This window comes from Genypterus blacodes, unplaced genomic scaffold (assembly GCF_046128005.1).
Source record: "Genypterus blacodes isolate CSIRO-AG114 ecotype Tasmania unplaced genomic scaffold, CSIRO-AGI_Gbla_v1 ptg000272l_1, whole genome shotgun sequence".
NCBI lineage: Eukaryota > Metazoa > Chordata > Actinopteri > Ophidiiformes > Ophidiidae > Genypterus > Genypterus blacodes.
This window is the reverse complement of record NW_027467063.1, coordinates 16,972-39,487: the sequence shown is the minus strand read 5'-3', so window position 1 is coordinate 39,487 and position 22,516 is coordinate 16,972. Positions and strand designations below refer to the sequence as shown.

Sequence of the window (22,516 nt, the reverse complement as noted above, 5' to 3'; positions counted from 1 at the left end):
CAGGGTTGTTGGAGATTTGAATTTCTTAACTATTGTTATTGATGTTACACAAGTTTCCAGGTTGTACATTTGTGACATCGTATGAGATGCTGCCTGTCAGAAGAGAAGAGATGGATAGATAGATGGATAGATGGATAGATGGATAGATTCTGGACTGTGGTGTTCCAGAACAGAACGTGCTTCCTCTTAACATAAATGCAACAACAACACAGAGCGAGACTTTACAGATGAGCAGGTGAGAAGAACACACGGTGCAGTGACCAGGAGAAACCATGGCAACACAACCTTGAGTTAGTGGCCTGTATAACTTCATATCATTCATTTACAAATGACTTCCACATGAACGTCCCTGTGAATCCTCTGCTTGAACTTGAACTTAAGGATCAGGAATCATTTCGGTCAGGTTTTCACCAAAACATGTTTGGGGTCTGGAGGCTGCTTTAGTGTTTAAATAACAACATTTAGATTTCCTCATAGTTGTAATCTGATAGCACAGAGGTCAAAGTACCTTCAGGTGTGCCTGTGTGTGTGTGTGTGTGTGTCATCCCTATAGAAACTGCAGGAATGATGAGTGCAGAAATCACAACCTGAGCCGAGCATGTCCCCATGAATATCTACAGTAGATTTATATTCATACTGGAGTCCAGCAGCAGGACTGAGACCCTCTCGTGTCTCTGCAGCCATCTGGGCTCCAGGTGTCTTCTCACCCCGGCCCGGTGTGAGCAGGTGAACGGGGAGAAAACCCGGTGGATCGGTGCTCGGGTCGGACTGGAGTTCACATTCTTAGCCACACATTCTTTGTCATGGCTGGAAGGTGTTAAGTTTAATAGGTTTACATGGACAAATCCAGTTTTAAAGTCATAATCTATCTGGAATATAATAAATTGAAAAAAAGGTTCCCATGTGTGTCACTCAGGATCCAAACTTCCCTAATGTGTGGAGCGGACTGAGACTCACTGACCCGGCTCTGCTGATCCTCTGCTGAGCCTGATTACGATCCTTCACATTGTTGTTGTGAGTGCGTGACATTTCTGCGTTTCAGCCTGAATTCGTCCTCATCTCAGCGGCACATTTACGGCTTCACGGCGCTGAATGGAGGTTTTGTGATGCAAATGTGCAGTGGGAGCAGTGGGAGGGTCGGGATGAGACGGGAAGCTCCAACTTTCCCACTCCAGAAGCCTGCACGCAGAGTTCGGATCAGCCGGTGAGTCGCGCTGCTAACGGTGAGTTTCATCATGCACACACAGAGTTCACTACAGGACACACACACATGCACACGCACACGCACTCACACTGTAACACGCACACACCCATTATTTTCAGGCAGAACTTCTCTGTACACTGACATGTGGTTGTGGTTCTAAAGCTGTGAGCCGCGTACCGCCGTGGTACGTGAGGCGCTCCCTGGTGCGAAGACACAACTTTTGAAACCTTTGTTGATTTGATTTGTGATGCAAATGTTGAAAATGAAAGCGAGTTAAAGTTGGATGATCAATGTTATGTCCAATAATGTTATTCTACAAAAGCTGCCGTGTTTGTGGTTCTAAAGCTGTGAGCCGTGTTCCAATGGATTATTGTGTTGTCATTTCAGTTTTCTATAATCTAACTCTGATCTAAATGTGAACCTGCCGCTCTCCTGTGATCGATGCTCAGCTCAGCTCAGCTCAGCCCGTCTCTGAGACAGTTAGCCTTTATGTTTGACAATATAACCTCTAACTTTTCTTACACTGGCCCTTAGAAGAAGATCTTGACTTACAGGATGTTGTTCTGTTCATTAAATCATCTGTGAACCAAACCCCTCCACTCTGATGCTCTGTGCGTCATGGCTCGGGTTCACAAACCTGAACTCAGATAGGTGGGCCACGCCCTTCCTGTGAACACGCCGTTTGGAGCGCTGGAGCCGGAGCCTCGGCCCAAAACGGAGACGGAGACGAAGAGCGGCTGCAGAAGTTTAATTCCCTGTGAGAGAATCAAACCATTGTATGGAAGCAGAATGGGTTTCCATGGAGCGTGTTAGTGTATGCGCCCATTCTGAGCGTCCAGTGGGCTGCATACACTTCAGCTATGACTCATGTTAACTCCTGGTGTGCCGGGCCTGCGTCACAGGGTGCTGATGGGTGCTGATGGGTGCTGATGGGTGCTGCTCTGTTAGAACACTCGTGGCCTGCAGGAGGGAATGTTCAGACCAACATGATGCAGCACGTTTGGGCCCATCATCAAACTGCACAGGAACATCAGGGAGCCACACCAGGGTTACACCGTCCACTGAGCTCACTCTGCCAGCCAGCGTCTCACAGAATACATCTGGAACATTCACAGTGAAGATTGATGTAGCAGCAAAGATCCAGACTGAAAACAAAACAAAAAGTCCTGGATGGTAAATCAGAGCAGAGTTTGATGTTCATGTTCATATTGAGGCGTCGCTTCAGTGTAACCCATGGTTACTGTGAGAGTCATGGCTTCTTCCTCCAGACAAACAACACACAGCAGTGCTTGGGCTTGCATCCAGGTCGCAGGTTTAAACAGGATAAAGCTGCATTACTACAACTACAACACGTATGTGAAGCACAAACACACACTCACACATTTCCTCCTGCTTTTGCGTCATTATGGTGTTGCTTGTTTGGTGTAGCTTTAGCTCAGATAGTGTGTGTGTGTGTGTGTGTGTGTGTGTGTTACACAGTGGTGGATCCTCTTCCTCTCTGTTGTGGTGTTTCCATCATTGACACATTGACACAATCTAACAAGAACACAGAGCGGCTGCAGCCTGGTGCTTAGGGAGCGTGGAGAAAGGTTTGACAGTGAGGTCACAGCACGTGTCAGTGTGTGACGTTTTCAACATATCCAATTGTATTGCAATGTTGGACAGGCTGTGTTTGGACAGCCAGGATGTAATTGGTCAGTTTGTATCATGTGACACTGTGTTGGACTCACACACACACACACACACACACACAGCCGTGTAGTTGTACGTTTGTACTACAAAGCAGCCAAACTTTGGGTTTTGCGTCTTCAGTTTTCCATGTGGGCCCCAGATGTCCAGACTGGCCTGTAGTTGGACCTGCCTGCTGGTCACCTGTGGTACTGCAGCTGCAGGCAGGGCTGCAGCATGTTCAGATATGTGGCAGTAATCGTTGGCTTATCAAATGTTTGGCAGGTGGCAGATTTCCCCATAAGTGCAAGCAGTCCTTTGTGTAAACAGGGCCGGCACAAAGCGTTTCCCGTAGCCTGCAGGCAGACTTCTGCTCTGCGTGCCACTCCCAGGCCACGCAGGGAGGGGCCTGCTCGCCCGCCTCAAGCCCACACAGGTGAACTCCTGTTGGGCTGGAATGCAGCAGGGAGGGGGGCCTGACACGGAGAGGTGTGGAGCTCTCAACCTCTAAAAGGGTGGGGAAGAGAGACAGGCACAGGAAGGGAGTTAACCCCCCCCCCCCACACACACACACACACACACACACACTCACCTGGGTGTGTGTGTGTGTGTGTGTGTGTGTGTGTGCTTGTGTGTGTGCGCGAGCGAGCGAGCGAGCGAAAGGAGGGATCAAGTCACAGCACTCTCACTGACTTCTCATATCTCACAGTTCACACTTGGAAACACTTGCAGACAGGCACGCACACACACACACAGGCACACACACGAAGAGCTTGGCTGCGTTTAAGGAGAATAAAGTCGATATTTGAGCGGTGGGGACAGTGGACAGGGGAGAGACACAAGACAGAAGAGAAGAAAAGCAGAAGTCTGGAGTTTCAGCTTGAAGTTTCCAGCGAGCTTTGATTCTTCAGGTGGATACAAACTTTTCACAAAGACGGGATTCTCTACTGTCTTACATCGTTGGACTCTTGGACTCAAACTGGGCGACAGGAGGTTTGTTTGATCAGTAACCTCTGTGAATTATACGTCTGTCTCTCATTGCTCCATTGTTCTCTCTCCTCTCACGTATTTGGTGTAGAATTGGCTGGAATGTGCTGTTGCTTTGCTGGTGTGTGACTTCAGAGCCAGGTTAAAGCTGTTAGGTGTGTGTGTGTGTGTGTTATGCAACATTATATCTCAACTTGTGGTTTAGAGTGGCAGGAAAGGCTGAAGTTTGAGGTCTTTGAGGTGATTGGCCACATGAAAGCAGCTCAGATCTCCACCTTTATTCAAGCACTTTTTGCAGGTTTGTGTGTATTTGCACGTTAGCAGAGCAGCGCAGAGCCGCACAGAGCAGCGCAGAGCCGCACAGAGCCGCACAGAGCAGCACAGAGCAGCACAGAGCAGCACAGAGCTTGTTATGACCCTGGTGTGTGTTGATGGGACCAGATTGAGCCGGCTGTCAGAGGAGCGACCCCAGACCTGACCCCCCGTGCAGCCCCTCCCCTCTTTTAATGATGTCATGGCGGGGTCAGACCCACCCAGGGCTGGTATGTTCACCTGGAGGCCATCCTTGCAGAAACACAGGGCTTCAACCTGTGCTGCAAAGCTCAAAACCCCACCACTCTTCAGTTATAAGATCTGATGTCCATCTGCTGGAGCTCAAACACAAAGTGGGATTGTTTATTTGACTGTTTTCCTCTGAGAGTTTCTGTACATTATGTCAATCCAGTCCTGACATGGAGACGATTCACAATGTGGAGATGTTTCCAAATAAGCAAAAATAGGCAGCTGAGTTCCAAGATCTGTGTGTGATCCCGATCATTGATCCCGATCATTGATGGCGTTTGTCCCTCCAGCTCTGTTTCCGTCTCCTCTGTCTTGGTTGATCTCATGGTGTGAGACACACACAGCGTCCTCTCTGGCCTCGGCTCCTTCTGCTCCGTTGTGTTTCTCGGCTCGCTCAGTGATTTATGTGACGCCTCACAGTAGGAACACACACGCGCACACGCACACACACAGCTGTAGTGAGTTGGCGTGGAGGTGCTAAGGTGCCGTTCCCATGTGTCTCTGGACCGTGTCTTAAAGCTGCTGGGTCGCTCTCTCGCCCGCAGGAGAAATTCCATGTCCGGAGCACAAACCCACATGTTGTTCCGTGTGTGGTGTGTGTGTGCTCGGCCCACAGGCTCCGTCACTCAGCCCGTCGCTCAGCCCTTTGTTGGCTCTCCACCTCCTGTTAAATGGAGATAAAGTTAGCAGCTTCCTCTTGTCAGTCTGCTGTCTCACCCCCATCTTCCTCTCCGTCTTTATCTGACTCATCGTGCCTCAGTGAGCCTCCACTGTGTTGACCAAAGCAACCGCAGGAATGGAACCAAACTCAACACACACGCCTGAGTCCATGGTGGACAGGGATGTAACGTTTGTCCTCTGCTGAGTCAAGAGATGTGTTTTTAAATGCTGATCAATCCTCCCGGGTAACGCTGCGTCAGGCCGCCCCGTTCTCCTCGCCCAGCGTGTCGCTCACTTCCTGCTGCTTTGCCTCCACTCCTCCCCTCAGGATTTCCTCTTTAAGGGGGCAACATTTAGATTTGTGTTGTTTTACAGCATTAAAATGTCTGTGTTGTCTTCACAGTCCAATGAAACTTTAGGTTTGTTTCTGCTGTGAATTCATAACAAAACTGAGCTTAGACTGATCTGTGTGAGGCTACAACAAAATAATAATGTTAATGATGTACTGTGTGTGTGCGTGTGTGCGTGTGTGTGTGTGTGTGTGTGCTGCAGGAAGGAGATGGGGAGATGGACGTTGCATCTCTGGGAGGCACTCGGGCTTCTCGTTGTCCTGCTCGCCTGCTGTCACGCTGATGGTGAGAGCGAACACAATCCATCAATCTGCTGTCATTCATGTGTTTATTTATCTGCAATAACGCATCAAGCTGTGCTGATCGGTCTCCTGTCAGAGGAACCAGTCACTGTGATCATGAACAGTAAATGTTACACACATGTGGGATCTGGTCCTGCTCAGTGACCTGGTCCTGCTCAGTGACCTGGTCCCGCTCAGTGACCTGGTCCCGCTCAGTGACCTGGTCCTGCTCAGTGACCTGGTCCCGCTCAGTGTCCTGGTCCCGCTCAGTGACCTGGTCCTGCTCAGTGACCTGGTCCCGCTCAGTGACCTGGTCCCGCTCAGTGACCTGGTCCCGCTCAGTGTCCTGGTCCTGCTCAGTGACCTGGTCCCGCTCAGTGACCTGCGGCCCTAAAGGTCCCAGCTGTGTCTCACATATTCCAGCTGTGTGACGTGAGTTTGATTGTGGCTTTGACACAGTGAACGACTGCCTGGCTGTCAAGGCAGGGACCTGCTCTGAGTGCCTGCAGGTGGGGAAAGGCTGCGCCTACTGCCCTGATGAGGTGAGACACATACACACACAAACTTTACACACACCCTAGACTTTATCTTTGTGCCTCATTTCATGTGTTAATGTCCTCGTGTCCTCTCAGACGTTCACTGGTCCCCGCTGTGACCTGGTTGAGAACATCATGGCCCATGGCTGCAATGCTGCTGCAGTCATCACAGCGCAGAGCAGCAGGAGCATACAAAAAGTAAGAGTCTTCCTCACCTCCTCTTCCTACCAGCCACAGTTCTGCAATCATTTGGTGTTAATGAACCAAACACTGAACTTTCTCACCCATCTTTCCTGACGTTCCATTTCTTTGACCTCTTTCCCTTTCTTGTCCTCTCCTCAGGAAGAACAGATCAAGGTCAGTCTCCAGCAGTCTCAGGTCTACCCGCAGGAGATGAGCATGAGCTTCCTGCCAGGAGAGGAGAAGGTGGTGGACATGGAGGTGTTTGCTCCGACCAAAGGCCCTCTGGATCTTTACATCCTCATGGACTTCTCCAACTCCATGGCTGATGACTTGGACAACCTGAAGAGGATGGGCACAGAGCTGGGTGAGCGTCTCCACGAGGAGTTCAGGATGTGATACGGTGCTAACATGTGCAGCTTCATACCACACACATTCTCCAATGCTGTAGGTGGAAGTCCACATCATGTGACGTTGGTCCTCCAGTACAGAAGTGCCTGTGACTGATGACTGCTTATCAGTAACTCTAGGTTTAGTCTTATTCCTGCCCAATGTGCTTCCTTTAGCCTCACTGGTGGGGAAGCTGTCAGACGACTACACCATTGGCTTTGGAAAGTTTGTGGACAAAGTCATCGAACCCCAGACTGACATGAGACCCAACAAGTAGGACTGAATGCCTCCTAACAATGCTGTGACCCTGAGGTCACAGGTGAAGGTGTGAAACACTATTTTCTCTCTCTCTCTCTCTCTCTCTCCTCCTTGGCTCCGCCCCCTCTCTCTCTCTTTCCACTCAGACTCGCTCAGCCATGGCCCAACAGCGACCCTCCGTTCTCCTTCCAAAATGTCATCACACTGACCAAAGACTTGAAGTTTTACAACAGCGAGCTCGGCAAGGAAAGAATCTCTGGGAACCTGGACGCTCCTGAAGGAGGCTTCGACGCCATACTGCAGGCCGCCGTCTGTGGGGTGAGGAGGGACGAGAACCTAGAGACAACACAATCACCTACACACATCAGTGCCACTGAAATAGTTTCTGATGAGTCAGTGATAAACATTATGGGATGGTGCCTGGAGTCCCTTCGTCTGACACAGCAGCCTGAGCCCAAAGGTTCAAAGGTTATGTTACATTTGTTGTCATCCCATTCTTCTTTTGACAAATGTCTCTCTCAGGAGAAGATCGGCTGGCGAGCCCACAGCACTCATCTCCTGGTTTTCTCCACCGAGTCGGCTTTCCACTACGAGGGCGACGGCGTCAACGTGCTGGCGGGCATCTTGAAACGCAACGACGAGCAGTGCCACCTGGACGGGTTGGGCAAATACACCGACGACATCAAGCAGGACTACCCCTCCGTGCCCACGCTGGTCCGTCTGCTGGGCAAACACAACATCATTCCCATCTTTGCTGTCACCAACCACTCCTACACATACTACCAGGTGTGTGCTCCTTCAGCCCAGTCCCAGTTTGCCGTCTGTCACTGCGGTTCTGTAACTGGTTTGGTTTCTTCTGCTCTGCCTGTAGAAACTCCAGAGGTATTTCCCCATTGCTGAGGTGGGTTTACTGCAAGAAGACTCGTCCAACATCCTGCAGGTCATGGCGACCGCCTTCGAGGTAAAGCGTCAGCGCGTGTCCTCTGCATGGCAGCGTGGAGGTGGCAGGAGGTCGTGCTGAGATGTTCCCTCTCCTCCTTTCAGAATATCCGTTCCAAGATGAGCATCCGTGCAGAGGACAAACCCAAAGTGTTCGAAGCTCAGTTCTTGTCCACCAGCGGCAGTGTCATAGAATATGGAGACTTTGACTTCAAGCCCGGAGCGATCGTAAGAGAAGGAAGGCAGACAGGAAGAGAGAGGAGCTTTCATCTGTGTGTGTGTGTGTTCTCTAACATGACATGTGTGTGTGTGTCCAGGGGAAATTCAAGATGCTTCTCAAGGCCCGGCGGAAGCTTGATGTAAAAGGTGTTTGTACTTTGGATCCAAACGAGAAGAAGGGCACGATGAGGGTCAAACCCACGACCTTCAACACTGGTCTCAATGTCGAGGCATCAATTCTTTGTCCAACCTGCGACTGTGAGAAGGTAGATACACACACACACACACGCTGTCGCAGTTTGTCTAGGTCACAGAAATGGTCAGCGTCATTTTCTTTTCTCTTTTCTTCAATGTCCCACAGAACGCCATCAAAAAAGCACCCAGGTGCCATGGCAACGGGGACCTGGTGTGCGGGCGGTGCCAGTGCTTCCCCGGCTGGTGAGGAAACGAGCAGGACGACGTGCTTCTTCCTGTGTTATGACCCCCAGTAACTGGACGTCTCTGTCCCTCCTTCAGGCTCAGCTCCTTCTGTAACTGCTCGGCCGCGGCCTCGGCTCAGGACTCCAGCCTGTGCTTCGGCCCGGGCATGGACAAGGCCTGCTCGGGCCGGGGAGACTGCCTGGAGTGCGGAACGTGCATGTGCTCCAACCCGGAGCAGTACGAGGGGCCGTACTGCGAGTACGACAAGACGCAGTGCCTGAGACACGGAGGCTTCCTCTGCAACGGTACGACCGCCGGCTCTGTATCAGGTCAAACCAAACGCCTTCATGTGGGCAAAGATGCTAACTATGGTTTTAAGTGTGGTCACCTCCTGTTTGCCTTTTCTCCCATGTGACCTCTGACCCGCTCAGCCCGTGGCTCCTGTGTGATGGGGGCCTGTGCCTGCACTGAGGGTTGGAGGGGCCCTGCCTGTGAGTGTCCCATGAGCAACCAGACCTGTCTGGACGGCAAAGGGGTGAGCAGAGCAAACATCTAAGCCATCCTGTTCCTCCTCAAACATCTCCCAGCTCAGGCTCAGGGTTCCTGCTCACTCTGGAGACGGAGAGATGGAATCAGACTCAGAATAGTTCTGTGTTTCAGGAATGTTAGGACCAGTGGGCCCAGCTTGCTTTATGGCATGGCTCCAGCTGATTGGCTGTCAGCCTGGCACACATGTACCACAGCTGACCAGTGCCTCAACAACGCAACACACACACTCATGTCACATACTGAGAAAGATGGAAAGATATGGAAGCTCAAAATGAATGAATAGGCATCTTGTCTGATGTGTGGTCACCTGTGTGGTCCCCAGGGTCTTTGTAACGGGCGCGGCCAGTGTGTGTGTGGACGCTGTGTGTGTCAGGACAAAGACTTGAATACAGCAACCTGTGAGGCCAACTTCCAGGTGAGTGGACCAGCTGTTTGATACACCCAGTGTGTGTTCGCCCGCACGTGTGTGTGAGTGTATGTCTGTCGTCTGCAGGCTCGGATAGGAATGTGTGTGTGTGCCCTCTGCAGGCTCGTATCGGCATGTGTGAGAGTAAGAGGAGCTGTGTGCAGTGTCAGGCCTGGAAGACAGGAAAGAAGAAGGACAAGGAGGAGTGTGACAAGTGCAGCTTCAAAGTCATCATGGTGGATGAACTCAAAGAGTGTAAGACACACACGGACACACACACGCAGAGACACACATGCACACACGGACATGCACACACACACGCACACACACACTCACACAAGCAGCAAAATGACTGAGTGACATCATAGAAACCAGCGTAGTGACACATCAGGGAGTCATATTGTTGATACAAAACAACAACAAAAACGTGTTGTCTGTGATTTTCACGCGCCTGTAAAACTGGTTCCCGGTTCCTGGCTGCATTGTGCGTCTACAACTAGAATAAGACGACTTTATGATGCACAACTTCACTACATAATCAGAGCTAAACCCAGGTGTGTTCTGATACATGCCTCAAAGCAAAAACGTGTTGTCCGTGATTTTTGCCGGCAACGGACGTTCCCGGCGCCCGCGCAAAACTGGTTCTGGGCTAAATATCGTCCCCCTGTAACCCCTGTGTGTGTTTTCAGCTCAGAAAGTGATTGATTCGTGCAGTTCCCGTGATGAGGATGACGACTGCACGTACTACTACACGGTTGACTATCCTGAAGATCCCACCGCCAAAGAGCTGGAGGTGCAGGTGCTGAAGAAGAAAGGTGAGCTGCAGCACACACACACACACACACACACACACACTGTGTAATATACAGTATATATTTGAGTGACATGTTTCCGTGACATATGTTTAGTGTCTATCTCTAAATGATGATGTCATACTGTGGAACTCTCACTGTTTGTGATGAAGCCGTTTTCCTCTGGAATGGATCAGTGAGCGGCTCTGGGTTGTGATCTTGTTGTTGTTGTTGTTGTTGTTGTTGTTGTGATGTGTCCTGCTGCTCTGTCCCCTCAGACTGCCCCGCCGCTGGCTTCCTGTGGTTGCTCCCACTCCTCTTGTTCCTCCTGTTACTGCTGGCCCTCCTGCTGCTCTGCTGTTGGAAGTACTGCGCCTGCTGCAAGGTGCACACACACACACGCACACACACGCACACACATGCACACACACAGACTGATAATCAATATTTGAACGTCTATATTCTGTGTTTTCTGGATGCAGGAATGTCTTGCCCTGTTGCCGTGCTGCGCCAAAGGTGAGACAAGTCCCACCTGAGCTGTGTGAGCTGTGTGTGCTGATCTGGCTCTCTTTAGTGAACATTTCCCAGAAGCCACTGCGAACAAACCAAAGCAGATCAGTTTAATTTCAGGTTGTTTTGCTTCTGTACAAAATGCAACGCTGGTTGATTGAGTGTTTTTGTCCAGGTCGCATGGTCGGCTTCAAGGAGGACGAGTATCTCCTCCGCCAGTCTCTGCTCACCACGGACCACCTGGACACGCCCATGGTGAGGACGGGCCCACCCAAGGGCACAGACGTGGTTCGCTGGAAAGTCACAGACAACGTCCACAGAGGAGCCAACCACCCTCTGGCTCAGGTCCAGCCCAACCCCAAGGAGAGCAGTGAGTCCCACAGTGCCTCTGCTGAGGTTTCCCAGGGTGACACACTGACTTCACACCTTGACCCTCTCCCTTTCTTCTCCCACTAGTCCCCTTCCCCGTCTCGCTCCGTCTCAACCGCCTCTTCTCTGAGAACCTCTCTGTTCCCGAGTCCAGAGACACCGAGCAGCTCCGCAAGGAAGTGGTGGACAATGTGAGTGTGTGTGTGTGTGTGTGTGTGTGTGTGTGTGTGTGTGTGTGTGTGTGTGTGTGTGTGTGTGTGTGTGGAAATAAGGATTTGATTCAATCCATCAACTCTTGGATTCCCACAATTTGATAACAACGTGCGTGAGGGAAGGATGGAGAGGAGGAGGAAAAGGTCAGAGGTCGTGGCTCTGCTCCGCCTCCTGTACATTAGAAGATGACGCATCTTTCCATCTCTCCAGCTCCGGGTACCACTGAGTGTTTGTGTTCTTCTTTGCAGCTGAACGAAGTGTACAAGCAGATTCCTGGAGCCCAGAAGGTTCAGAACACATCCTTCAGGTAAGCGTGTGCTGGGTCATGCAGGTCACGCTCACTCACCACAGGCGGCTTTAACATGGAGCACATTCAAGTCAGATCAGATATTCATCCATATGCTTCCTTTCCTGCTCTCTCACTCACCTGTGCTTGTTCTTGTTCTTCTTATAGGATGCAGAGAAATGCGGGGAAAAGGTAAAACAACGCTGCAGACGCGTTCACACTGCAGGATGAGTCAGACCAGTTTGGGCAAACAGAAGCTAAATCCAGATATAATGATGTGTGACAGTCTCTACTCACCTCCAGGTGGCACTGCAACATTTACAGGCCATGTTCACGTCGTCTCCATGACAACATCCACTTTCCTTCTTTGGTTTTTGCTCGCTCAGCGCTCCTCCTCATTGTCCCGTGTTTGTTTACTCCTCAGTCAGGTTGGATCTGGAGCCAATTAGTGCGACTCGTGCTCATGTTTGATAGATCCTGCAGTGTGAACCGAGCTGAAGACAGCAGAAGAAGTTTCTGTGTTTCTGCCCTTCACATCTAACCCGTCCGTGCTCTCCAGGCAGGACCACGCCATCCTGGACACCGTCCTGCCGGCTCCTCGCAGCAGCTTCCCTGATATCGTCAAACTCACAGAGAAAAATGTCCAGTCTGGAAGCTTCCGCAACCTCAAAGTGGTGCCAGGCTACTACACTGTGGCCACAGACAGAGGTGTGTGTGTTGCAAATGATAAAAAGGGATACTCACATAGTTTTGTTGTGTGTAGATGTTCTCCTCCTCCTCAGCTCTGCAGGTCTCTGATGGACCCTTATGGATCCGTGTGTGTGTGTGTGTGTGTGTGTAGATGTTCTCCTCCTCCTCCTCAGATCTGCAGGTCTCTGATGGACCCTTATGGATTTGTGTGTGTGTGTGTGTAGATGTTCTCCTCCTCCTTAGCTCTGCAGGTCTCTGATGGACCCTTATGGATCTGTGTGTGTGTGTGTGTGTGTGTGTGTAGATGTTCTCCTCCTCAGCTCTGCAGGTCTCTGATGGACCCTTATGGATTTGTGTGTGTGTGTGTGTGTGTGTGTGTGTGTGTAGATGTTCTCCTCCTCCTCAGCTCTGCAGGTCTCTGATGGACCCTTATGGATCCGTGTGTGTGTGTGTGTGTGTGTGTGTAGATGTTCTCCTCCTCAGCTCTGCAGGTCTCTGATGGACCCTTATGGATCCATGTTGTTGTTTCTTCTTACAGCACAAACATAGAAGTTCTGCCCTCCACAATAAAAGCTCAGCGTATCTCCTGGATTCACTCAGTGAGCTGTGTTGTGCTATAGTAATGGTTGTAGTATCACTTCAAGGTGAATTCACTTCCTTGCCCTCTGCTGATCCGTGTGCTCTTCTCTCTGCCTGTGCAGAAGCTGCAGGAGCGGTGGAGTTTCAGGAAGGCGTGGAGTTGCTCGACGTCCATGTGCCGCTCTTCGTCAAGGATGAGGATGATGACAAGAAGAAGTTGAAGGTGGAGGCGGTTGACGTGCCGCTGGGCATAGCTGAGATTGGGAAACGTTTTGTCAACATCACCATCATCAAGGAGCAGGGTGAGCTGGACCACTGAAGCCTGTCTCACCACTGAAGCCTGTCTCACCACTGAAGCCTGTCTCACCACTGAAGCCTGTCTTCTGTTTATAGTGATAGCTTATATAACTTACATACAAACAGCAGATCCTCCACTCAAGCTGAAGTGGTTAACTAAAGAGAATGTGTGTGATCATCTCTACAGTTTGCTTAAAAGGATTCTCTCCTTTCTCTCTCACAGCCACGAGTGTGTTCTCCTTCCTCCAGCCGGCCTACACCTACAGCCGGAAGGACGGGGTGGCCAACATCCCCATTAGCCGAGAGATCTTGGAGGACGGACGCACTCAGGTCACGTACCGCACTCGTGACCACACAGCCAAAGACAAGAAGGTGAGTGGACGGCTGCGCTCTGGTATCTCATCTTCAGTAAAGGACAAACTGTTTGAATGGATCTTCAGCAGCTACAGAGCTTCATCCAGATCAGTATACAATACAGTGTACACAGTATTGATTATTGATTTCCAGTATTCCTGTATTTGTCCGGTATTTGCCCAACCCTCAGTAGGTCTGGACCAAACTCCAGTTTGTGTAATAATGAATCATCATCTCATTTTGTAGACAGGTTTGGTTTTGCTCCTGCAGTGGAGTATTTATTCTTACAATCTCATTAAAAAAGTCATAAAGAATGCATCTCATTTCTTGGAGCTTCAGTCCAGTTGGCATGGTGACAGCTGGCAAACAGAAAGAGCTAAAGCAGCAAAAGTGGTGGAAGGTTTCATTCAGTTTGAATGTGTTTCAGGACTATGTGACTATGGAAGGAGACCTGACTTATGGCCCTGGTGAGACCCAGAAGATGGTGCCCGTTCGTTTGTTGGAGCTGGGAGAGAAAGACAACCTCCTGGAGCAGAGCAAGCAGTTCATCATGGACCTCAGTAACCCACGACAGGGTGCCACACTGGGTCGGTACCCCCGAACTACTGTCACCATCACCGACCAGCCAGGTGAGACGATTCAACAGTGTTTACATCAGAGCGTTACAGAGCGGCGCTCCCAACTGAAGCAGCGTTTGCTCAGGCTCCATCTCTCTATTATCTTTGTGAATTTAGAGCCCAGTCTCATGATGTTCAAGAAGGCCACTCAGAACTTCACCACATCTGCACCAACCTACACAATCCCTGTGGTCCGCATGCGGAACCCGGACAGCCTTGCTACGGTGAAATGGCGCGTCAAGAAGTCCCAGAGGTTGGACCTCTCCGGACCGCTGAAGTTTGGTCCTGGAGAGACGGAGAAGAACATAGTGATTGATCCAATGGCGCAACCAGGCCCCATCCAGCCAGAGACCATCCACCTGGAGCTGTTTGAACCAAGTCCTAATGCTGCCATTGGAGACAGGAAGACCACACTGGTCAATATCACTGAAGGAGGTAAAGACCTGGAGCAAAGCTTTGGTTTGGAATATCTCGTTTCTTTTTGACACATTTGTTTCCATGATCTGTCCTCTGTGACCTCCAGCAGGTCCAAGGTCTCCAGCCCAGCAGCAGATGGGATTTATCAACCAGAAGGCCATGTCCCCTGGAGGTCGTCTGCTTGCTCCAGCCAACCCTAAGGCCAAGGCAACTGGACCCAAAACCATCCGTCTGAACTGGGACCCGCCCTCTGGGAACCCCCTGGGCTACAAGGTGCAGTCACCTCATTTAAAAGCCTTGGATGGCTTTCATTTAAAACACGGTTTGTATTTCCCTACATATGGACTCTTCTGTTTGTGTGTGCCTTCAGGTGAAGTACTGGATTTATGGTGACTCAGAGAAAGATGCCAGGGTTGTAGATGTGAAGACCCCTGAAGCTGAGCTGACAAACCTGTACCCCTTCTGTGACTATGAGACACGAGTGTGTTCCTACAACAGCATGGGAGATGGTCACTACACCGACATGATCCCCTGTCAAACTCTGGAGGACGGTAAATACAGGAGGCACCAGGAGACGCCAGCACTCCTGACACAAATGGGGCATGTTGAGCTGAACCCTTGTGGTGGTGCTGTTTAATCTGTGTGACTGTTTCCACCCTTTACCTTCATGTCAGTGTAACATATTGTCCCTGTGCGTTGCCTGCAGTGCCCGGTGAACCCGGTCGTCTGGCCTTCAACGTCATCAGTCCAACTGTCACTCAGGTCAGCTGGGCGGAGCCTGCAGAAACCAATGGCAAAATCACAAATTATGAGGTCATCTACACGCCTATTGACGACTTGCTGAGTAAGTGGGGACGAGTCAGGTTTAAAAACAGAACGGTGATGTGGCTGTGTGTTTAAACATCGGGTCGTTTCAGAGCCCGTAGGCGCAGCTAAGAAAGTGAAGATTGACAACCCCAAGAAGCGAATGCTGCTGATCGAGAACCTCACGAACGGCCAAACCTATCAGTACAAAGTCCGTGCCAAGAACAGTGTGGGCTGGGGCCCCTTCAGAGACGCCACCATCAACCTGGCCTCACAGCCGGCCAGACCTCTGTCCAGTAAGTCTGGGACAAATCAACCCCAGAACACCAAACCCTCACAAATCACAGCCAGAGACATTTGTCTTGGCCCAGTCGACCTGCCAGGCCTCTATTCTGAACATTTAGGTTAGAAACTAATCTATTTCCTCTTGTTTGTGTGTGTGTAGTTCCCATCATTCCAGACATCCCTATTATTGATAACGAAGCAGGAGACGAGTACGACAGCTTCCTGATGTACAGCACCGAGGTGCTCAAGTCCCCTGGAGGCTCCAAGACCCCCAGCATCTCTGGTGATGGTAGGTACCCAGCGTCAAACCCACAACCTCACAGCTGAGGGTGTGACCTCATCATCCATGTTAACATACAGGCAGGCGTCCATGTAAGACCTGAGACATGTCCATGGAAGACCTGAGACATGTCCATATAAGACCTGAGACATGTCCATGGAAGACCTGAGACATGTCCATGTAAGACCTGATACATGTCCATGGAAGACCTGAGACATGTCCATGTAAGACCTGAGACATGTCCATGTAAGACCTGAGACATGTCCATGTAAGACCTGAGACATGTCCATATAAGACCTGAGACATGTCCATGGAAGACCTGAGACATGTCCATGTAAGACCTGAGACATTTCCTCAGCCCCTCCTGTTCCTCAGCCTGACTTCTTAGCAGCCATCAAAATGTAGCAGCACATCCACTAAGATCTTTATCATGCCAGAGGTTTCCTCAGAGATTCATGATCCTACATAGCGCTGCTGTATGTGTACTCTGTCTTTCTGAGGCTTCTCTTGGCCCTGGAAAGACGCACGTGACCACCAGACCTCCACACTGAGTTAGAACAGTAAGAAGGATCCAATTATCCCACATTCTCAACACGCCCAGGCATTCCTCTTTGTTCTCCAAGCCAAAGTGTGTGTGTTTGTGTGTGAGTGTGTGTGTGTGTGTGTGTGTGTGTGTGTGTGTGTGTGTGTGTGTGTGTGTGTGTGTGTGTGTGTGTGTGTGTGTGTGTGAGGTTAGTGGTTGAGGCTGCACTTGTCCATCCCGTCTCTCTGTCTGAAGAGGCTGCACTCATGGAGTCTTCCTCCCCCTTTGTGTTCTGTCTTCATCATGTCTGGACACTTTCCCCGGCCAGGCAGCCCCAAAATCTGCTCCTACTGAAGGGAATATTGTAGAATTGCTTCCAAAGACTTTAACCCAAAGTGTCCCTTATGTAATCCTTGTTTGGAGTGGAACCCCGGCTCGTCGTAGCTTAGCGGCCTTCCTAATCTCTAATTGAAGCATTGATGGATGGATCTGGTTCCTCTTACCAACCTGTCCTCTCCCCATGTGGCTGCCGTGGCAAGGCTGGAAATATGTCCAGCTGGTGGGCTCCGACCTGGATCTGCGTCAGGTGTCCTGGAAAAAGGCGGTGGACGTCATTCCCAACAGGCGGCAGAGTACAGACACAGAGGCGAGCGCAGACGAGGTCCAACACCCCCACACACACCTGCCAGGTGAAGCCCAGCAGACAGCATGCCAGCTAATGTGCACGGCCAAACGGGGGTGCGGCAAGGCCGTGATGGGATTCTCCAGAGAGCAGTATCGTTTGGCTAATCGTTCAGTTTCGGGCTTCACTCCTTGTCCGCTTGCCCCTCATCCCAAGTCTACCCGCCTGTGCCTACCCCCACCCACCCTGTCCCCGAGTCCTGCACCATCTAGTCCTGGTCCTCCAGCACCCACAGAGGTGCATTGACATCAACTGCCCCACCTACAGTTGATGGTCTGCAGGCTTTCCCAGGTGCCCGTCCCAGCCCACAGGGTCACCTGGAGGCAGCTTGTGTGTGTGTGTGTGTGTGTGTGAAGGCTTGGGTCCTGTGTGGTCTCTCTGTACGCAGGTTCCATGATGGCGGCTTTTCTTGCTGCTGCATTTGCATCGATAACAATTCTTTACCTTCCTGCTTGCTGTTTTCTTTGTAACTCTTCTTCTTCTGTGGTGTTTTGCAGATCACAACATGAATGGAAAGTGGGAACAAAATTTCCTTTTCCCACGGGGGTCAGTTTCACGCAATCTGTCAGCGTCGTCCTCGCCGATGTCCACCCTGAGCTCAAACTACAGAGGGGCAGGAGGCTCCATGTCCACCGTGGAGACCACCTACCTGTCTGGACCAGGTGAGAGGGACTCACAGGCAGCAAGAGAGGAATCAGTGATGAGGAATGGAGCAGGAGGAAAGGGACGTCAACGCATGATCCATCTTTATCATTTACCCTGCTCTCTCTCTCTCTCTCTCTCTCTCTCTCTCCCTCTCTCTCTGTCTCTCTGTCTCTCTCTCTCTCTGTCTCTGTCTCTCGCTCTCTCTCTCTGTCTCTCTCTCTGTCTCTCTGTCTGTCTGCCAGGAGGCACGTTCACTCACAGACAGGACATGATGGGAGGCGACATGATGGGAGGAGGAGTTCACACTAAGGAGGTGGTGATGAGGAAGCGTTCGGAGAACAGGGGTTACACAGACGAGCACATCCGCGACTCCATCGTCATGGGAGACGGGTTGAGCAAGTTCCCCGATCTGGGTAGGATTCAGGTGGCAGGGTTTCATTCCAAAGTAAAGGACAAAAGGAATGAGTGTGTCTTTCAGCCCCAGAGAGGTGTGTGACTCTGTGCAGGTGCATGAGGCTGCAGGACGCCGCGGCTCTGCAGGGATTGGCTGGTGGCTGTACACACACACTTTGCAGATGCTAAGCTGATTGGCTCTTTCTCCCTCTCTCCCCTTGTCCGAACTTTATGCTCCTTCCTTTCCCATCTCCTTCTTTCCTCTGCACTCCTTCCATCCTTCCCTTCCCGCTCCACGCGCCCTCAGGTGGTTTTGGCTACGTCGGGACTGAGGGAAGCTCTCACAACCATTTCAGCTACAGCCTGTCTCAGGGTCCCCGGGCCAGGACTCAGTCTTCAGAGGTCAGCGATGCCCTGTATAACCTGGACAGGGTGCTGCAGGGTGAGTGCAGCACACAGACAGGCCTGTCTTTGCCTTGTGGCCCCCTGCTGTCTCTTTTTGTCAGTAGCTTCTACCCTCTGAACTGAACATCACTCCTTTATATGTTGCATGTCTGACAGCAGCCTTCTCAAGCATCTCCATGTGTGTAGACTGTGTGTGTAGACTGACCTCCCAGGTCCTGCTCACCTTTAACCTTGTCTTGCATCCCTCCACCCATATTCCCAAAGGAAGAATGTGATTGGTCCATAGGTATCAGCATAGGATCAGGTTCATCTCTTTAGGTTGATCATGACCTCACTGCACTAACTTAACCATTCATTCATCAATCAGTCAAATCAATCAAACTTGAGGTGAGTTTAAGGCACAATAAAGGGTTAAACATGGATTAAAGCTGAGACTAAGCACACTAAAGCATTTATATGATTATATATTTATATGATAGATATGATTTATATCATAATGAGGATCAAACATGCAGAGCTGCCGGTTTCATCATCCTGTCTCTCCTTTACCGATCATACTGAGTGTGAACATCCTGCCACACCCCTCCCTCCGTGTTCTCACTCTGGTTTGGCTCTCAGATTCCCGCCTCAGCCCCGGCGTCCCGGACACGCCCAGCAGACTGGTGTTCTCCGCTCTGGGCCCCACGGCTCTCAAAGTGAGCTGGCAGGAGCCTCACTGTGAGAAGGACATCCTGGGCTACTGCGTCCTCTACCAGCTGCTCAACGGAGGTAATCAACCACAACACGCAAAACGGGGGCTTGGCTTCATGGGGGGTTTGATGCTGAGTAACCACGGTCCTGTCCTTTAGGAGAGATGAACAGAATCAACGTCAACAACCCAGCAGAGAACTCCGTGATCATCCAGGACCTCCTGCCAAACCACTCCTACCTGTTTAAGGTGAAGGCTCAGAGCCAGGAGGGCTGGGGTACAGAGAGGGAGGGGGTCATCACCATTGAGTCTGCCGTGGACCCCAAGAGCCCCCTCAGCCCCATGCCAGGTAGCTCACAGTGCTGCGGCGCTCAAGTGTAACCATGGCGATCTACGTTCTTTGTGTAACTCCTCCCCGTTTGTTGGCTTCCCGCTCTTTGGCGGCAGGTTCTCCGTTCACCCTGAGCACTCCCAGCGCCCCCGGCCCCCTGGTGTTCACCGCCCTGAGCCCCGACGCCCTGCAGCTCAGCTGGGAGAAACCACGCAAACCAAACGGAGACATCCTGGGCTACGTGGTGACCTGTGAGCAGCTGCACGGAGGAGGTGAGAGGCTTTAACCTTTAACCTCCCTTATGAGCCTGAAGCAACCATAGAGGAAAATCCTCCCAACTCAATCTGTCTGTGCAGGTTTAGGAACTAAATCTCTGGAAAGTCTTCAATGTTGCAGAAGCAAAATGACTTGGACGCCTTTGAGCTCAGGTTGTTCTTCTCCCGCCTGTGATCCAGGTTTATACACAGCTGATGGCTCTATAAATGATTTGTCCTGCAGGAGATGTGCGCTCCTTCCAGGTGAGCGGTGACAGCGCTGAGACCAGTCTGACCGTCCCAAACCTGACTGAGAACGTCCCCTACAAGTTTAAGGTCCAGGCCAGGACCACACAGGGCTTCGGCCCTGAGAGAGAGGGCATCATCACCATCGAGTCCCAGGACGGAGGTCAGTCACTCTGGTCCTAACTGTGTGCTTGTTCCTCTGTAAGTTGTGTGATTGTGTAGATGTTTGTGGTGCTGTGTCAGTCTGGTGTTCAGATTTCTCCTCCTCCTCTTCCTCGTCCCGTGTAGGTGCTCTATCCCAGTACAAGAGCCAATCAACCACGAGGAGGGAGGTGTTCCAGCTGCCTGCAGAGGTCAGCACGCGGACCAACGTCTCACACACCATGTTCGACGAGCCCTTCTTCTCAGGTCCAGACCCTTCTTCATCCACACACACACACACAGACGCACTGTTGTTACTCTCTGTTCTCTTCATCTGAATCTTCCTCCTCTCACAGACGGGATGATGATGACCACACAGCACACGGAGACCAGCGGCATGGTGACCCGCCACGTCACCCAGGAGGTGGTGCAGAGGAGCGTGGCAGGAGGAACGTCGGTCACCAAGAAGATGGAGAGGTTCTACGAATCTTAAAGCCTCCAGGGCTGACTGAACTCAAATCCAAAGGTCATCATCATCATCTTCTTCATCATCTTCAGGAGTTTGGTTTAGAGTTCAGACAGGATTAATGCATGTTTCCTTGTGTGTGTGTGTGTGTGTGTGTGTGTGTGTGTGTGTGTGATTCTGCCACTTCTCCAGTCTGTTACAAACCGTGGCAGCTGTGCTTCAACATTCCTCTTCTTCTCTGTGGCTTTGATCCCTTTCCCTTCCTCCCTGCCTGATCATACTGTGACCTCAGCATCTCAGGAGGTCACCAGGCTGCAGTGATGAGTGTGTAGTGTAGTGACGTCACAGAAGCAGAAGGTTGTTCCCCTGCCTGCAGACGACACACACACCTGAAGCTGCAGGTTCACACACCTCTCTCTGAACTCTGCACTTTGGGGCATTTCAACAAAACAAATGGGTCGTGAGCCCAGCAGAGGTTTCCTGGTGAGAGACGCGTACACACCAACGCACCAACGCTCACCCTGAGTGACCGCCTCAGTCTGGACGCTGAGTCATGGCGGCCCACGAGGTGAGGACACACACAGACGTCTGGCTCGTTCAGGCGTCGGTGCTGAGTTCAGCCGCTGTGTTGTGATTACGTGGCGTTACGGAGATTTGATTGATGGCCTTTTGAAGTGTGTTAGGCTCCTCCCCCCTCTGCTGTCACACACACACATACACACAGATCACGTTAAATGCTCTGAAAGTGTAACCATGGAGTGTGGCTCTCTGTCTGTGATCTTCCTCATATAGATTTCCTGTATTTAACCCTTTGGACCTAAACAGGAGGATGATGTGGAAACTTAAGCCAAATCTATTCACACACACACACTTTGTGCTGGTGTTTCTCATTTATGTGCACGTTTAACTGACGACCATGAGGCATGCTGGGATGTCACACACACACACACAGGATCAAATGAGTATCAGATTGTCCTATTTTACCTTGTGGGTGTGCCGTTTGTTTCCTGCTCATCTCTTCTGCTTCTGTATCGCTCTTCTTCAGATCAACCTTGTTCTTCCTCTGAACTTTGTGTTTGATCAAAGTGTGAGGCGGCGTCAGGTAGAGGGTCACATCCCCTCTGTCACAGAGCTCCTACAGCAGTCACACACTCATGTACCTCTATACTCTACAGCTTTGACTCTTTATCTTTTCATTTTGTCTTGAATGTCCATTTTATTGCACTTAATAAAGATTTGACATATTCCCGTGCTGCGTCTGTGCTCACTGAGTGAAAACAAGGTGGAGCTTTTATTTTATTGATGTTTCATGCTGAGAAGCTTCCTCATGCATCATCAACTCTGTACAGCCTGTCAATCAAAGTGTAGTGTTTCACCTCGACGTATTGATCCGTCCAGATTATTGATCACAGCTGCAAACACCAGCGGTTTCAGGTTTAGGTGTGACCCAGTAAAGGGGGCGGGGCTCCAGTTCTCTGGGTGCCTACTGGGCATGTTCAGGCCAGTCTAGAGTGAGGGGGGCGGAGTCAGGCAGCACCCTGGGGTCACAGGTCCAGATGGGGCTCAAAGCTTCAGCCTCTGGATCCTTCAACATGTTTCTGATACAACAAAGACAACAAATACATAAAGGATGTCCATGTTA

The 22,516-nt window shown here is 50.9% G+C and overlaps 1 protein-coding gene across 4 annotated transcripts; it reads left to right on the top strand.

Moving 5' to 3' along the window:
• Positions 1–1,135: 1,135 nt before the first annotated feature.
• itgb4 (integrin, beta 4) lies at positions 1,136–22,120 on the top strand. 4 transcript variants are annotated; one of them, XM_076171811.1, is made up of 42 exons: positions 1,136–1,223; positions 5,633–5,715; positions 6,171–6,253; positions 6,344–6,445; positions 6,590–6,794; positions 6,994–7,090; positions 7,222–7,393; positions 7,598–7,861; positions 7,947–8,036; positions 8,120–8,242; positions 8,332–8,499; positions 8,595–8,671; positions 8,750–8,958; positions 9,085–9,188; positions 9,525–9,617; positions 9,731–9,863; positions 10,298–10,423; positions 10,678–10,784; positions 10,882–10,915; positions 11,085–11,279; positions 11,366–11,469; positions 11,740–11,798; positions 11,946–11,969; positions 12,337–12,485; positions 13,169–13,348; positions 13,567–13,715; positions 14,125–14,326; positions 14,432–14,749; positions 14,838–15,004; positions 15,102–15,282; positions 15,438–15,575; positions 15,649–15,831; positions 15,981–16,109; positions 17,803–17,967; positions 18,193–18,363; positions 18,651–18,785; positions 19,367–19,516; positions 19,597–19,785; positions 19,884–20,039; positions 20,266–20,430; positions 20,556–20,675; positions 20,765–22,120. In XM_076171811.1, exons 2-42 carry the CDS (start codon positions 5,640–5,642, stop codon positions 20,899–20,901), a joined length of 5,829 nt encoding a protein of 1,942 aa, XP_076027926.1. In that variant the 5' UTR covers positions 1,136–1,223; positions 5,633–5,639; the 3' UTR covers positions 20,902–22,120. The 4 variants fall into 4 exon arrangements, with proteins under 4 accessions (XP_076027926.1, XP_076027923.1, XP_076027927.1 ...); XM_076171808.1 differs by lacking the exon at positions 1,136–1,223 and adding an exon at positions 1,679–2,556; XM_076171810.1 differs by lacking the exon at positions 1,136–1,223 and adding an exon at positions 3,503–3,865.
• The last annotated feature ends 396 nt before the right edge of the window (positions 22,121–22,516 follow it).